The following is a 17,748-nucleotide window of genomic DNA, read 5'->3' as shown; positions in this document are numbered from 1 at the left end:
ATTTAAATCACTCTTTTAAAGAGGTTGGAGGTAGAACAGAATGCAAGGGCAGGTGGATTCACAAAGGATAGATCTAGCCAGACAAACCTAGCCTTTGAAAGACCGGGTCTTCCAACAGGGGCAAAGGAAACTTTAAAAGCATTTGATACTTTATAAAGAATTTTATTCCTTTTATTTAAGGAAATTAAAACCTAAATAAAAATCTGAACACAAAACAAAAATGGATCTTTCCTTAGTGGTAATATTTTAAGTGGCTAATCCAGCGGTGTAATACTCATTTCATACCGAGGGCTGAATGGCATTCATGATGCCTGCTGAGGGCTGGAAGTGATGTCGTTAGGCAGGAAGTGATGTCATTAAACTCATAACCACAAATTAGTACTTTTTCTCACTTAGGAATTCATTAACTTCAAATGACAGAAGAGAAAACATGCAAATCTTTATCATATTTCAAGATATTGGAGAGCCCAATTTTTGTGGGGGCTGCCCTTTTAGCTGTAACACCTCAGCACTGCTCAGCAGCTGGGAGCCTGAGGGCCAGATACAAAGCTTCCACGGACTGCATCCAGCCCCCGGGACTTATGTTTGAAATCCCTGGGCTAATCATTCATTTTTACAAGTCATACGAAAACACCCTTGGTACCCAAGGACTCAAGAAGGAAAAAAAAGTGTAGCAATTGCTTTTATGAGCCCATCTCACCAAGGTTTCAAGGGATGGAAATGTCCCAAGCACTGATGGCTTCTTGATATAGAGATCTCTCCAGAGTTGACCATCGCCTAACAATTCGCCCTGATAAAGACTTCTAGAGTTGTGGCCATGTTTGTTGATTTTTGATGTAATGGGCCATGGTCTGAATCCTAGACATTCTTGTCTGGGAGTAAAGTCACACTCAGCTCAATGGATTTTGGAGTAGACTTGCCTAGAATTACAGTGCATGTGTTGTAGTACCTTAAGAGTAGGGCTGAATCCTAAGCACCCTTTCCTGGGAGTAAGTCCCACTGAACATAGGACTTACTTCTGAGTAAACATGTATAGGCTTGAGCTGTAACAAAGGTATTTTCACTTAATCTTTCAGACTGATGAAGTGGACTGTACCCCACTAAAGCATATGCTGAAATAAATTTTAGTCTTTAAAGGTGCTATAAAATTTGCTTTCATTTTTGCCCATGAGGAGGCATCATCTGACCATTAAGGACTATTTGACTAACCACCTGCCTGACATAGGAATGATTGGTTAGCAGTCATATCAGGAAGCAAGGAAGATTTATTTACATGAGAGAAAGAATGCTTTCAACCTTCCCCAGTAATAAACTGGCGATCATACGTTTTCTAATGAAAATGTGTAGCATCCTGGAAAAAGCTATCATCAAAGTGGTCTGGGAGCCCAAAACCTCACTGATTTTGAAACCAAGACAGACAGATCAGTGATTTTTCTGTTGTGGACTGGTGGTCCAAACAGTGTGCTTTTAGGTGGTCAGTAAAAATGCAATGAAAATAAGGGGGCGGAATGAAAACTTTGAAGGAAGCTGTGAGTAATACTGATTTGGAACTCAAGTCCTTCTGCACTCCAGTATGGCTCTACTGAACTTGTAGAGAGAAAGGAGGGAAGCACTGCTAGGTCTGCTTATGCTTCCTGTCATTAAGACATTCACCAGTTAAGATATTACTGTACACAGGATCAGATCAGCCGTGGTGGCAGCAAATTGTTGCTGTGTGACCAGGAAGAGTCTGGCTGAATGGATATCTGGGCATAAGTTATGAAATCTGCTAAGAAAAATTAAGAACTACTTGGAGAATACAACGTGGCATTGTGGAGAACACAAAGGTGGCCATCAAACCCAAAGCTCAGCCTCAGATATTTTTACTATACTTACTTTTGGGGAGCTTCTTCACATCCTGATTTTGTCCATTTGTGTAAATGGAAGAACTAGCCGATGCGGTATTGCTGCTTTTGTTGGAGCTCAGGCCTGAAGAGAGCCTACTCCTCTCTCGGTTCTCTGGATTCTTTGCTCTGGCCAGGAGGAATGACAGAGACAGGGAACTGGAAACACAATGACTTTTTCACACAACAATATTGACTTGGAAGTGGCGCTAAACATTGTGCCATGGCACTGTGTTTCTTTCAAGCTGATCTGCGCACAGGATGCAGAGCCGTAAGTGCCGCTCATGGGGGGGGGAGAAGAAGAGGCCTTTTTCCCAACCCTGGATCCAGCGTGTAGACTAGAATTTGGAGAGAACTGAGCAAGAAAATCGATAATGGCAGACAAGAGTCCCAGAAAGACAGTTTGCACACTTCCACTTGTTTTTCTGCAACAGGCAGCCATAGAAACCATTAGGCATTTCCTGGAAGTGCATTCCTAGTTGGCAAAGGTAGCAGGAAAGCCTGACATCTCTTTCCCAAAGATACTCATAAGTACTCACTCAGGTTGAAGTTGAACAGGCCCTGCTGTCCCATAGATTTCCTGCTGACGGCGAATGTTTCTGGGTGGCTTTGCCATGCCGTGTACAAAAGCCATTTTAACTTGGCGACCTAACAAAAAAAAGGGGGGGAAGCTGCAAAAATCTGGCATGATTGAAAGAACATCTACTTTGCTCAAGATTTAGTTCACAGTTTTTTAAAATGAATAGAACTATTAGCACTACCCAGATCATATTTCAGAACAGGCAAAAAGTCCAAGTCAAAGAAAAGAGAGACAAGGTTCTGAAGTAATGCTAAGAAACCACTGTTTCTTATGATATCTTAGCCACCATAATTCTAGAAACTATAGTTTATATGTAACCACAAAACCAGGATCTGAAATCATAGTTTGAAACTGGTTTTCAATCCACAGAGGAAAATGCAAATTGGCATTGCACCTAAACCAACATAATCACTATTTGGCACATTGCTCTGCACTTGTGAGGCCACTATTGGAACAGTATCTGTGGATTCTCAGGGAAGGCAGGTAAAGAGGGGAAATACACAAACCATGGTTTGACTAGACATCTAGAACATAAATAACGGCTTAGACTACAGTTTGTACAAACCATGATTTGGTATCCTGCCTGAACCAACACCAGATCTTCAGTTTACTAGTTACTGAATCAATTGATGAGTTGACCAATATCTTACCTTTAGGTTTTTCAGACTGCGCTGAAACAATACTTTTGGTGAGAGACTTCAGTTTTTCTTCTCTTTGACTGAAGAGTCTCAAATACATTTCACGCCATGATTCATATTCCAAGAGCCGCTCATTTCTGAAGTCTTTTTGGCAGTGTTTCTTCCATAAGTGGTCAGACTCTTCTACAAATGTCTATTGTGGGCAAAGAAAAGTGCATGGAGGCATTCCAACTTGGGGTGACCAGATGCACAGGAGAGAGGGGTGCTTGCATCTGTTAACAGCTGTTCAGAATTAAAAACTTCAGCGGGTGCACTTTTTCATCCTGACAAGTTGTGGCTTACAAAACATTCCTCTTGTACCCAATAGTTAAAATATAGGATAGCCTTGTTTGTATCTGTTCATTGCTTCCCTGCCATTTTTATTTTACATACATCAGAAGGTAAATAGCTGTCAGTGACCATTTTGAACATAGGCACAGTCATTACAGGATCTTTCACCCCCTTGCGTTCCTTACTTCAGATCAATATTCTAAGAAGTGAACTATACTTAAGGCCCAAATCCTAACCAACTTTCCTGCACTGACATAGCTGTGCCAATGGGGCATATACTGCAGCCAGCTGGCAGTCACAGAGGCCTCCTCAAAGTAAGGGAATGTTTGTTCCCTTACCCCGATGCTGGAAAGTTGGTCAGGATTGCACTCTTAACCATTTTACCACCTGGAACATATCAAGTGTATCACACTTTAGCCAGTTTTATAACTGTGGCCATGGATTCCTTTTGTCCAAGAAATACATAGAATCTATTTTTTTTTTAAAAAAAGCACAGACAACTATAACCTGCAAAAGGGGTAGGAAAAGCTTACTGGATTGCAGTCCTCTATTCGAAAGAGCTGTTCTGGTGTACAGCGGGTGAAAACAGGCTCAAGAATTTCAAAGGGCACTCCTCCAACTTCATGCAGTGCTAGAAAGGAAGAAGCCTTCACATTTATTGCACTGTCATCTCATTCCTGGCACAGTACAAATCAAATTTTAGAGAGACAAATCTAGTCATTACAATCAGTGATCATTTTATAATTGTTTTCAGTTGGCTATGGACTGAAACTTTATTCACATATGCACCTGATATAAATCACCATCACCAATATGGACTTTTACTTTTCAGGCTTTATATTGACAATCCAAAGGGTATTTCACAACATCAAATACACAAGCTTTCCTCTGACACCTGTTAAACATCAGAGGCCTATTACTACAATGCTTCCCAACTAGCTAAATGCCAAGTGCAGGCATTTGATACTTACAGTCAATATTATTTTGAAGTACCCGGATGCACTGTTCATATAATGTTAGCATCTTTGGAAGATACATTATTTTAGACCCAGAATACACTTGCATCTTGGAGTTCAACCTCCGTCCTGTGAATGGAGCAGTTTCACTTCTTTGCCGAGGTATTTCCATAGCTGGTGGAGCTACAGGATGCAGCAAAGAACATTTACAAGTTTATAAATCCTGCCATTTCCCTTCTAAATATTGAACATCCTTTAGGGAAGTTTGGTCCTTCCAAAGATTGACTGATTCACTGCTTCAGTTTCATTGCCATTATAGCACATAGGTATTAGAGACTCAAGAACATTTGTTCAATATATCACTGCACTGCTTGGTGTCTTGATATTTCAGAGATGAACCTTTCCTGTTAGGAAGTGGGATGTTACTTATTTTGCAAACTGTCTTTAGTAACTCTTTCCCCCTCCCCCCACAGATAGTTTCCAGGACATACTAGAAACATGTAGAATAGCCAGCACTATTTTTGGAGCTTGTGATTGGATGCAGGAAACCATTAATTTACTGAAGAGGAACGCAACCATTCCCACTCAGTTGCTCGCAGTGTAACTGCCTGTAAATGTAGTCTTTGAATGACAAGCAGCTACATCCACCCAAAGATGGATCCACCCACAAGAACCCCAGCCTTTTATATTCCAATGTGGGCTCTGCATGAAGATTACAAGGACCTTCCAACAGTGGATTTTTGACTGCAAGTGTTGGTCATTTTATTGGAAGCAATCCCCTGCCTAAGAGATACTTCTGATCACACCCAATGATCACTAGGATATCACTAAATCACTCATGTCTAGAGAGTGGTCTCCATTAGTGAAATAGCTCTATTGCAGGGGTGCTCAAACTTTCAACTTTAGGGATGCTGGACCTTTAACAAGTGTATAGAAGAGAGAATTTCAGCAGGTGCAGCTTGTCATCTGTGGGATGACAAGTTGCACCTGCTGCAATTCTCTCTTCTATACACTTGTTAAAGGTCCAGCATCCCTAAAGTTGAAAGTTTGAGCACCCCTGCTCTATTGCATGACCCAGTGTTACCACTGAACAGCATCTTTATAAGGTTCTGTTCTAATCACCATCTCTCAAGGATCAGAGTAACAAAAGAGCCCCGAGAGATAGAATGAAATAGTCTTTCAGTTGGCTGGACTCATTACTTATCCCATCACTTCTAACCAACTCTATTCAGTTACCTTTGAATTCTGCAGCATGGGGAGGAGAAAGTATCAGCATCTCTGGCAAAACTTTAGGAAGGGGAGTATTTAGTAGATCCTGGAGTGACATCTTTGCCTATACAGAATCACAGACATGCTGTTATGGTATCCCATATTTTCATAGTTTTAGGAAGTTTGCATGAAGCAATAAAGGAAAGTTCATAAACATTAGAATTGTTGGACTAAAACCGACCATACAAGTTTTATCTGTTCCAATAATCTAGTGACCAGCCAGATCCCTTTGGGTATACACAAGGTGATGGTTTTCTTCTTGCTACTGAGAGAGTACTACCCCTGCTGATTGGATAAGAGGCACTTTTTCAAGTGGGTGCTCCTTTTTTTAGCAGGGGAGAGTAACTGGCCCACCTCACCCCAGCACTGTCTGTTCTAGTGGCTGTCTGCTGGTGTTCTTTTGCATCTTTTTAGAGTGTGAGCCCTTTTGGACAGGGAGCCATTTAGTTATTTAATTTTTCTCTGTAACCGCTTTGTGAACTTTTAGTTGAAAAGCGGTATATAAATACTGTTATTATTATTATTATTATTAATAATAATACCACCTCTGGGCCTGTAGGTTATAGTTAACTATTATATGTAATAGAACTTTCCGCCTGGAATTTGTCTAATTTTTTTTTAAAAAACCACAACCCAAGCTTAGTCATCACCATGTCTTCCAGTTTCAAAAAACACAAGGATAGGATCAGATGACACTCTTACCCACATCTGCTTCCTTATATCTGGCAACGAGTGAGGGTGTATCTGCCCCACCTCCAAAACCACCATGGCCATACGTGGGTGGAATGTCTGAAAGGGTTAGCCACACAATGAAACTCAATGCATGTAGACCCAAATTGTACAGGTGATCTCTCAGTTGGAGTCTGCATGAATGGAGTTTGGTATATATGTCTTTAAGAACATTAAGCCCACCTCATGCTAGAAATGGGGTAGGTGCACTGAGTTTACTTGTGAGGGAAGGTGTGCTCTCTCCCCTTACATCATAGAAGGGCAAATTTGAGTAAGGGTATCATTAAGTCTGGTTACCAGACACATTTAATTGCAGGCATAAGATCAGTTTCTCCAGTCAATCTACTCATTTTTGAGACAAATTGTTGGAACACTTGCAATTAGAAACTAGAAATTAGAACACTTGCAATGATTTCTATTCGTAGCTTATATTTGTCAGAGTCACTTTAAAGAACTTTAATACAACACTATTAAAATTACTGTAATTAGTGAAAATTACTAAAGTGAATTAAAGTTATCTGAATGAATACTTCACTACATTTGGCCACCTTGACTTGCCTTTTTACTGGGCATTTCAGAGCAATCATTCAATTTTAATGTTTCTTCTTTGTCATCAGTGGCGGCCGTCACACTCTTCTGAGATGCTGAGCTATTGATCGCAGTTGTCACCCGCCTGCTTGTAGAAGCCCTTCTCTTTCTTCTGCATGAAGCCTGATCATAATTAAGGTATGACTCAAAGGACATAGTAGGAGGCTCAAAATCACCACCACTAGTTGATTTCACTGGACTTTTAGACCTAGAATTTGGTTTCAGTGTCCCTTTTGACTCTGTGCCCATTTGCTTAGTTGATAGATTCTTACTAGATTTCTCTTCTTTAAAGGACAAGTCATCTTTTTTGTTGACTGTGGAGGAATGGCTCTTCTCTGAACCTTTGGCCATGGCTGGCCATGTTCCTGCAGATTTCTGCTTCTCATTACTTTCTTTGCAGATGTGTATGGAACTATCCATTTTTTGTTCTCCAGGGGAATTTTTACAGATATCATTGCTTTGTTCTTCATTTCTGTGTCTGTTCAAGGAGCCAGAACCTTCATACATTTGCTGATTTTTTAAGCAGTGTGCTTCCTTCCGTTTATCAGATGAAAAAGATGTTTTGCAACTTGATCCAGAGGCCTGAGACTTTTCAGAATGCTTATTCTCCTTTGAACTCAATGTTACTTTTTTGACATTACTTTTTCTTTTGGGGGACTCTCTGTAATGAAAGAACCAAAATCATGACCAATTCAAATGGCAACAGTAAGCAACTTCTTTATACATTTACAATCCTGTAGATGCTCAGGCACCAGGATAATGCGTTCTAAGCACTGTTGTATCTTTTTTTAACTTTATTATAATAAAAAAAAGAAAAAAGAAAACACACAATAAAATGAAAGGAAAAACCAACCAACATTAAAAAAAATAGATAACAAGTACAGGTTAAAAACCTCTAATAGTGTAGCATGAGAGAAGTTGAATCTTCTAATTACTTTACAGCTTTATATCTTAATGATCTAAATTTCCCCCCTTTTATATCTTATATCTTCAACAGCCCTTTACAAATTGTTAGGCACTGTTGTTTCAAAGGCATGTCCATTAAGTTATGCAGCACAGACAAGGCAAGCCATTGAACTATTCTCCTTTAAAGTCCTACAGCTGTGACGCTACCATTGATCAATGGTGCTGAAAACCATCCAGATTTAGAACAACTTCCCCTATCAAACTTGTGGAATAGCCTGTCAACCAAGACGAAAGTACCCAGGAAACAGATTACATTGGACTCCGCCCCCTACTGGCAAGTATACATTTATTTCATAGTTTCATTTCAAAGAGGAAAGTTCCCTATAAAGTTAGGGTTGGATGAATCATCAGCCTCTGAATGGGATTCTTGAGCTGCAGTCAGACAACACCACCCCCCACAAAATAGATGCCTCATATTGCAGGAGGAGACACCCAGAAAAAAGTTGGGCCAAAACAATGGCGCTCCATGCAGAGGGCAGCAGTAAATAGGATATCTACTGTCCATATTCCTGCAGTCCTATAAAGAAAGGGTTGCAGCAGCCAAGATGTTCCTTTTATCCTGGCTAATTGTCAAGCATATGGCATGCGTGAATCAATATTTATAGGAACTATGAAGATACATTTTGGGATATAAAGCTCTGACATCCTTTAACTTACAGTCAGATAGCATAACAGAATGTTCCCCCATGGCACAGATGCAGGAGCAAAAGCTAGAATTTAATCATTTATGAAAGAAGTTACAACCTAATTTCCGATGGAAAGAAGGAGATCAAACAGAAGAATATACTGTGACCGACATAATCCAAAGCTTCCATTCTGGTATATTCTACTCCTTGAAGGTGCAAGACAATTGAAACAATACAGAGAATACCAGATGGAGCTATTCTGTGCAAAGTTATTTTTGTAGGTGCGGCTGAGCCAAATTCTCATCTCTTCATTTTTCCTTGGAGCAAACTTGTTGCTTTTCAAAGAAGAAAAGGTAGTTTTTTTTTTCTTTTTTTAAATTTAATGATAAGGTTTTAAAAAATAAAGAGCAAAACATACAATGAAATCGTATAGTGCACAGAAATGCAGAAGGCTACACATACCCCCCCCCCAATTCTGTTTTTATAGTTATGTTATTTTACCTCTATGGAGAAGTAGGCCACTCTTCTGTCTTGACTGAGGTAAGAAAAAAAGCTTGGAAGTGGAATCTGGATCCAGATTTGCATAAGAAGAAGAAAAGCTGTGCCAGGGATCATTTCTGCTCCCCCTCAGCCTGCAAAAATGAGTCAAGGAGCCCCCAAATGGTGTGAGATACTGAGTGGGAGAGAAAATTTCTGGATATAGGGCAACATCATTCTCCACAACCCTCCTGAAGTGGATTTCAGGGACTCAGGGAGCTGCAACGGAGAGGATCTGGTGAGGAAGATCCCTTGCATGAACTTTATTCCACATGTGCAAGTCTGGCCAACCCAATATTTCTTCAAAGATATTGTGAAAGCATTTGCCAGCATACTTTATATAGATATCATAAGCCTAAAGAATAATAGAGATTAGACACATTAGAAAATTCAAATTAAGGAGTTCCAGCTACCTTGCATTATTTGGAGGAATTTTTTTCCACTGACTTATCAGGGATTTAGCTAGATTACCCACAGTGCCATGTCTCCGAAAACTGTTCACCGTTTTCCCCACTCCTGTTTCCTGGTAGAAAAATAAATAAATATAGAAAGGAAAGCATAACCTGAATGCATAACACACACTGTCTCTTTACTTATACAATCCGATTTTCAAGTCCTTAAGGATACATCTTGTTATAGTTTTTAACAAGCAAGGTACAGTAGAATGCAAGATGCAATAGATAAAAGCAAGAAATCAACCACTGGCAGGGTTTTTGCTGGGTAGAGGTGCAGATATTCTTCAACAACAGACTCATGTAGCACAGATCACATTGGGGCAGGGGGAAGAAGAGAAGGGACATCTCTGATATGCCAGCAGCATTGTAGGTACCATGGAGCAAGTCAAGGGCTGGCTTGCACCCATACGGTGCTTGCTTCGTAGCTCTATAATTGCTGCTGATAGAGACCCTACAAGAGGACTGTGTAACAAAACAGACTCTGTTCACAGAGTGCACAGAGGAGAATAATCTCCTTGGCCTCTTGCTCAAGTCTGCTCAAACTGGGCATTCTGGTGTGTGCATGACCTCTAGAGGCCACAAAAAAAATTACATAAGAAATCAAATGAACAAAGGGCTGAAGCTCTGAACTGGCAATACATATCAAACAACTGTGTATGGGTGGAAGACAAACTCCTCTAGACACACAAAGTTGTTGGTATTTTGGTATGATGCAAGAGTACAAAACACATGTATACTTGTTTTTCCAAGATATACCAGAGCAGCAATTGGGAAAGCATCGGGCTCCAATTTATGTTTATTTCAAACAGCTAAGAGGCACAGCTCCAATACATTGCATGGTACAAGTAGTTGGTACTACAGTATCAGAGCAGTACAAAACCTGCCATATGAAGTGAGCCAAAAAGAAAAATCAGTTGTGTCTTAGAATTCAGTGACTCAACTACAGCTTTACACATCAATATGTGTAACTGAATCCTAGTAACTTCTCCAACTCCCCACCACAGACAGACAGAAAAGCTACTCTAAGAAGGGGAGATGTTGAGTGGAGAAATGGCTGGGGTGGGGAAGATTGTCCATCTTTTTCCTGTTTACCAATTGTACACTATATAATGTCCTCCCCCCACCCTGGTCACATTCTTCTTCCCTTCATGAGGTTATTCTTCTTCCCTTCATGAGGTTGCAAATACACATTTGACTGGGGAGAAAGCAGCTTCTTATGGGAGATTTTGGAGTCAACCCCCCTCTGCTGCTCGAACTGCTAACTTTGAGTTACATCATATACTCCAATCTTCGCCTATTTTCAAGTTCTTATTCCAGGAAAAAAAATAACTCCTTGGTTTGTCCTTACTTTGCCTTTCAGGAGATTTTTAGAAATTATGCATGCTCTATAGTTGTAGAGTACAAAGTGAGAGGGATAAAACTTGGAGAAGTTCACTAATGGGGGAGGGGTGGAAGAAATGCATCCTGTCAAGTACACATCCAGGGGACACAAAAGTGCACTGCTTGCATTCCATGCGTCCAAATTCCCCATCTAGAAAACAAATTTTGCTGAAAACATTTAGTTTCATTTATTCTATTAGGAGGTCAATTAGATCCATCAAGATTTTGTTAAACACAGTTTCATTTTTACAAAGAAAAGTTGTGGTCCATTTCCACACTGTGCTTTAGCAGCGAGTGCAGGGCAAACTAAATGCATACAATGTACTGGGCAGAGAAGAGATTTCAGCAACATGTAATGGTGGGAAGGAAGAAATTGTTGATGCAAAATAGAGGTGTTACAGTTAAACTAGAGTAGTGTTTTATTTATTTATTAGATTTGTAATCTGCCTTTCTCCTCTAAGGGCACCCAAAGTGGCTAGTGTTTCTCAGTGTTTGCCCCCCACTATACCACTTCGCATGGTTCACCTATTGGAAGTACCACTGAAAGTAACTGGTGATGTCATTGCCAGTTACTTTTGTATTGGGAAGCCAGATGCAACACAACACCAGTAAAAAAAATTCAGGTCAAACAGGGGGGCTTTTTGAGTGTGTGAAAAGCACCACTGAAGCTCTGCCTGCCAAGCCTCCTAATCCTGCTCGTCACATTGCATTGCTAGTCTTGCTGGCAGGCAGCAGGGGTCTGGGGGTCATGAGTACAACTGGACACCACCTTGAGTACCACTGGTTGAGAAACACTAGAGAATTCCTGTTGTTATCCCTGAAATATTGCACAGAACGTTGTGTGTGTGCACCCAACGTGTAGTTAGGCCCCAAGATGCAAGAAAATGAACAATTATTCAATAATCAAATACTTCCATTTGATGTAAGCCCCATCAAATCCGGTAGAACTTTGATACTCTTACATCAGTATAGAAGGGCCATTGATCAGTTGTAGCACATACTTAGCATGTTGAAATCTCATATTACGTTTAAGAGGGCTCTCGGGTGGCAGAGGTGGAAATGACCCTTACCCAGACCCTAGAGAGCTGCTGCTCCTCAGGAAAGACCAGAATGACTTTCAACAGAGCACTGCTCTAACACTTGCTTTGGTCAATTAATTTGGGGTGCTTGTTTCTGTGGATGCAACCAATGATAGGAACTAAAGACTTTGTGGTTCAAGTGACAGCACAGGGTTCTTTATCACTTACTGCTAGGATGTCCAGAGATATTTCCAAATCCTGAAGTCCTTTAAGTGCTTTCCTAATCTGAAACAGAAATAACCCATATATATGTTCGTTAGTGAATTGTCTGGTGCCCCAAACTGTAGAACCTTCAGGCCAGTGGTGTAGCTAAGGGGGTGCAGGGGGTAGCGGTTGCACCGGGCATCAAGCTTTAAGGGGGCAACAAGCTGAGCTTGACACTAGTGTCCAAAATTGTGAAAATCGTGGTATATATGAATAATACCATCATGTTATATATCATTGGAAAGTATAAACAGTATTAACAGTATAAATACTGTTAATAATAATAAATTGGAAAGGTAATTTAATGCAGAATGCAATGTAACAAACCGCACTGGAATATCTGCATTCTATCAAAAGTTATGGCCAATTAACCAGAAAATGAAAACACAACTGCCTTATAGAACAAAAAGTGGATTTGCTTAACTCCAAACTGACCTATGAGACTGATTGTTCTGAGTGCCAATGAGATGTTATTATGATACAGCATAGAACCAATAACTTTTTATTTATTTACTTAATTAAATTTGATTTTGTCATGGAGGGTGAGCTACAAAATCTTCTTTGACTCCAGGCAGCAGATAGATGCCTTAGCTATGCCACTGACCAGGAAGAGGCAGCAGAGCAAGTGGGTGGTGAGCTGCTGGGGGGAGCAAATGGGTTCCAATTTTTAAAAAGCCCGGGTGTGACGTCACTTCTCATTGTGACATCACATCTGGGGCACCATTTTGAGCTTGGCACTGGGCTACACGATCATTAGCTACGCCACTGCTTCAGGCAGCTTGACATTAGGTTAGGTTCCTAATGACGAGAGCATCCTGGAGACCAACAGCACAATCCTAAACATATTTATTCAGACATCAATTCCTTCACATTCAATGGGACACTCACTAGTCACTGTGTCTAAGATCACTTAACACTACTTAAGTAGTGTTTTATGATTTTTTAAAAAATAAAATGTACATGTTAAAAGATAGGCAAACAGACACAATGACAGATAGGCAGTGCTAGAATCAAAACAGGATTAGTTCCCCAAAGCAAAGTCCAGGATCCCCCAATTTTTGGTGCCAGCCTAAAACCTCTTAGTACATACAGTAGGTTCTCATTATCAGTGGGTCTGATCCACAGTGGGTTCTGAACCCATGGCTGGAGGACCCACAGAGAACCTTCCGGATGTGGTCAGAAGGCACTTCTAGTCACTTCTTGAGAACAGATGAGCTCTCCAACCCATGATTTGGTTATCTATGGGTTTCACCATACATGGGAGTTCCAGGAAAAGGGCCAACCTCTACTTTGAACCTGAGCAAGTACTTCTAAGTGGTACAAACTGTGCAAGAACATGGCATCTCCCCCCCCCCCACAGCTCCTCCTTCCTTGCAAGTAGCCTCAACCACATTCCATGGAACTAGCCAAAACCACTACCATGAGATGGTAAGCGACACCAAGTCAATAGTGCCACGCTATACAAAAATGAGAAAGAGGACCATTTACCTAGCTAAGAGAAAGAGGACCATTTTACCTAGCTAAGGAGCAGGCTGACAACAGAACTATTTAAGTCTGGTGGTAAAAGAATTCTAAAACATAGCCACAAACATGTTAAGTTATTATGAAACTGAGAAAACGTAAAGGGAACAAATAAAGTTTCAAAGAACCATATTTCTATTTGGAAACAGTAATTTAGTACAAAAAGACAATATTTAAGAATTTTTTCACTATTTGCAGTTTGCTTAGTAATTTAGTAGTGATAGTAGTTTCATGTTCAATTTAAGCCATGTTGTATATATTAGAAATGTATGGGTTTTCTTTTTTTATGCAAGAATTGAAAGTGAAGGTGGTAAATTCACCTGAGGAGTTTACAAAGTGTCTGAAGATGACCTAAGATTAGTTTATTCCGAGATGTACTCAATGTTTAAACAAGTCTCAAGACACTTTAGAAGAACTGTTGAAAAGAATCCATTTCCTATGCGCAATTGCTTTTGCAGTGCTTACAGAAAGCAAGCCTGACATTCTAATTAATTCCAGTATATAAATAAGATCTTCCTTGAGCCAGCAGAAGTGCCAGGTGTAGATGGCATTTTAATTTTAGAATGTTCAATTATGAAACATTTATCCTTAAAAAAAGGTAACAGTTCCCCCCCCCCCCCCAATAGTGATTTGTTCAGTTATGGTTTGTTCTATTAGGATTAAATTGAAATTAACCCATCATTCCCAAGTATGCTTGGGGGCAGAATACTCAGAGTAACAGAAACTGGGAGTCCCTAAGCTTAATTTGACTTTCTGATGAGTGCCATCTGGCCCCAAAAATCCGGCTCCCTCAGAGATAAGGGTGTGTGTGAAAGAGACAGCTCTGGGCTGTTTCATTTATTGTTTGTTTTTTATTCCTAAGAACCATTCCTGGTTATCTTTTTTGTACATTTTCATAATTTGTTTAAAAGAGGGGGTTAACAAGCACCACTATTGACAATGGATTTAGTAGTAAACTATTTTTGGGATTAGCCTTTGGGGCTCTAACCTGTACTCCCTTCTCAAAGCAGGGAAACTGCAAAACTTGTTTCTGATCGGGATAATACACAACAAATGCTCATAGATATTCTATGAACTTTGTTTGCCTACAATAGAATTGTTACTAATCAATACATTGATGAACATTTTTCAGTCATTAGCATTACGCAGTAACACTCAGGAAAGTACACTTTCATCTCATGAGAATTTGTGCCTACTTTACAATTGGGTAGGGTAGGTAGGAAAATTCTTTCCAGCTATTAACAACTGCTAGCTATTGATTTATCAGTGGTAGTAGTAAGCCCACACAGAATAAAACTAGATTCCCTGGCCATCCTTTTATGGGAAGTGCCTCCTACTCTCTCTCTAGAAAGCATGGAATAGCTGAGTTGGCAATGAGATCAGTTGCTATGTATGGGAATACCACCGGACAGACAGCTCCATTTACTTTGTACTATAAATGGGCAGTGTAAATGCCAGTAGCTAGACTACGCAAAAAAAAAAAAAAAAAAAAAGCTGACCTCATACTCCCAACACACTCACTCGCACTCTGTTTTCACTCCCCATTTTGTAATAAAAGTAAGACTGTGATGAAAGATACCCATGATCAAATTGCAATGGGCATAATTAAATATAATGAGGTTACAATAAGACTCCTGATGTACTTTTCATTTTGCCCTAGATAGTGGCAACACTGCTGAATATAATTTTCCAGGTTCAAGATTAGCGGCCCTCTAGTGCTTTTAATATACATAATCTTTTTGTAATCATTGTTTTATCTTCTTCAGTTGAAAATCCCATGCAGGTCACTATTATTCCCAGTGTCCAGATGAAGAACAGAAGGACCTGCTTGGGGTTACACAACAGGAATGTAAATGACGTGACGGGAATGGGATTCCAGAGCTCCTGGAACCAAGTTCAAGACCAGGGTGACCAGACATCTTTTTCCAGGACGTGTCCTCTTTTTTAACCTTGTGTCCTGGAAAAGTACTTAAATATCCTCCTTTTCCCTCTGAGCAGGCCCCTGAAGACAGCACATAGCTTTCTTGTAATTAACAAATCATTACTTATTAAATTTAAAACTGTAATATACAGTGTTTAAATTAACCACATGAAATCAATATACAAGTGTTTTTAGCTTTTTTGGGTCATGTCCTACATTTTTCTTAGATGTCCTACATTTTGGGTTGCCTTGTCCTCTTTTCTGGTTATGACATCTACCTGATCACAGAATGCCATTAAAAATATGCTTTTATGGAGGAGGATATTAGGAAGATAGCTTCAAAACATCTCTCTTCCTTAACAGGTAATCTGAAATGCAGCTCCTCCCAGCACAAAAAAACTTTTGCTAATAATTCAACCATCATAAACATACCCAATTTTATACTCATACCACTAAATTGCTAAATACTCTCAAATTGTTGAATTAGGTTCTCTATAGGAGTGATGGCTTGTGGACAAAAGTGTGAGAGCTGAGCAATGATTGAGAGGCATTAATCCATTTGATGAATGAGTAGAGCAGTGTTTCCCAAACTGTGGGTCAGGACCCACCAGTGGGCTGCAACCTGATTGTTGGTGGGTTGTGAAATGAAACTGATGAACTGTGAGCCGACTAGGAAAAGGTATTGAGCCCTATGGAAAAATGAAACTGAGCCACACGTGTACATTTACTTGCAAGTAAGCAAACATGCCTCAATGAAAGGTAGGCCAAGAGCAATACAACTCCATCAGAATGGTCCTGATCAGTTGAACACCTGTCTTCCCTCAAAACACAAAGAAGTCCCTCTTCTCCAAGCTGACAAGGAAAAAATGCATTGAGCCCTTTAGAAAGTGAAACTGAACCACACATGTGTATATGCAAGTAGGGAAATATCCTCGCTCTTACAAAAGGCCAGGCAAAGGGGAATGCAAGGGTACTAAAACGCTCCCAATTTGATGACTGCGGAGCTCAGCAAATGCTCCAGAACATGATTCCCCCTCCCACCATAGCAGAAAGGATAGAAACTTTTTTTCAATCTCATTAAGCTTGGTGGGTTCTGCTACAGTGTCATTTTAAAAAGTGGGTCCTGGTGCTAAAAGGTTTGGGAACAACTGGAGTAGAAGTTCCCATTATAATCAATCCTAAATCCAGGTATCTCTAGGCATGAAACTGCAGTTCATAATTTTTATCAGTATCTATAGTATAATCCCAGTGATGAACTTTGTGCCAAATTGATATCAGATCACTAGTGTTCCACAACTTCCAGATTAGTCATACTTTCAGCATTTTTAGCAAAGAGCTTTTTTTACATTGATTGTATTTTATAAATGATATTTTACTGAGGTTGTGAGCCACCCTGGTTCCTTTTCAGTAAGACAAATGACAGGATTTGAATAAAATAAAATAAAAACATAGAGCAGTGGGGGGGGGGAAGCACTTTGTACCTGTTCAGAGGCACATCTGTCCATTTTTGTTTTACAGATCCAAGTGTAGAAGCTTGGTACTGAAAGCCAATGCCAGGTCTGAGCCCTGGCTTAAATTAAGCTTTGCTGTGACAAGCCCATTTCATAGGACATAACTTTATCCAATAGGCAGACCAAGGAAGATGGGGCCACCTAGGCGAGTTGCATAACACATGGAATGTAGAGAGGGCCATAAGGAGGGGAAAACATACTGGCTCAAGGTAGTTCATACACACTGGGTTGCAATTATTTATTTATTTTACTTGCCAAGTGGCCAACACTTTCAATACACTAAAATAACAGTGAAAATGTCTGACCATAAGCAAGATCATTTCCTGCAGAAGTGCTATCTATAGAGGGCAATCCGACCAAGATTCTCTAGCTTTCTAGTACATGCAACCTGAATGCAACAGAGAAATGGCTGGTTTCAGTTGTTTTACGAACCCTCAGCAGAACAGAGAATCCCCATCCTAGGGCACTTTATTCCCAAATATTAAGTCACTATTTTGGTCACAGAGATGGGAATGGAGATAGAAAAGCTAAGTACCTTCTGGACATCTTGAGTACAGCTGAGGCGTTGTTTCAGT

General features: G+C 40.1%; 1 protein-coding gene across 1 annotated transcript; it reads right to left on the bottom strand.

Annotated features, from left to right (window-relative positions):
• Positions 1 to 2,418: 2,418 nt before the first annotated feature.
• On the bottom strand, positions 2,419 to 15,286 carry LOC136646335 (elongin-A-like). The gene is made up of 9 exons (XM_066622696.1): positions 15,263 to 15,286; positions 12,185 to 12,241; positions 9,516 to 9,625; positions 6,944 to 7,634; positions 5,624 to 5,720; positions 4,403 to 4,570; positions 3,965 to 4,062; positions 3,114 to 3,294; positions 2,419 to 2,531 (listed from the first exon to the last, which is right to left on the bottom strand). The coding sequence occupies exons 1-9, from the start codon at positions 15,284 to 15,286 to the stop codon at positions 2,419 to 2,421; spliced, it is 1,539 nt and encodes a 512-aa protein (XP_066478793.1).
• Positions 15,287 to 17,748: the final 2,462 nt, after the last annotated feature.

Source organism: Tiliqua scincoides, chromosome 1, assembly GCF_035046505.1.
Source record: "Tiliqua scincoides isolate rTilSci1 chromosome 1, rTilSci1.hap2, whole genome shotgun sequence".
Taxonomy (NCBI): domain Eukaryota; kingdom Metazoa; phylum Chordata; class Lepidosauria; order Squamata; family Scincidae; genus Tiliqua; species Tiliqua scincoides.
Note: the sequence above shows the minus strand (reverse complement) of the source record. Positions and strands in the feature narration are given on the sequence as shown.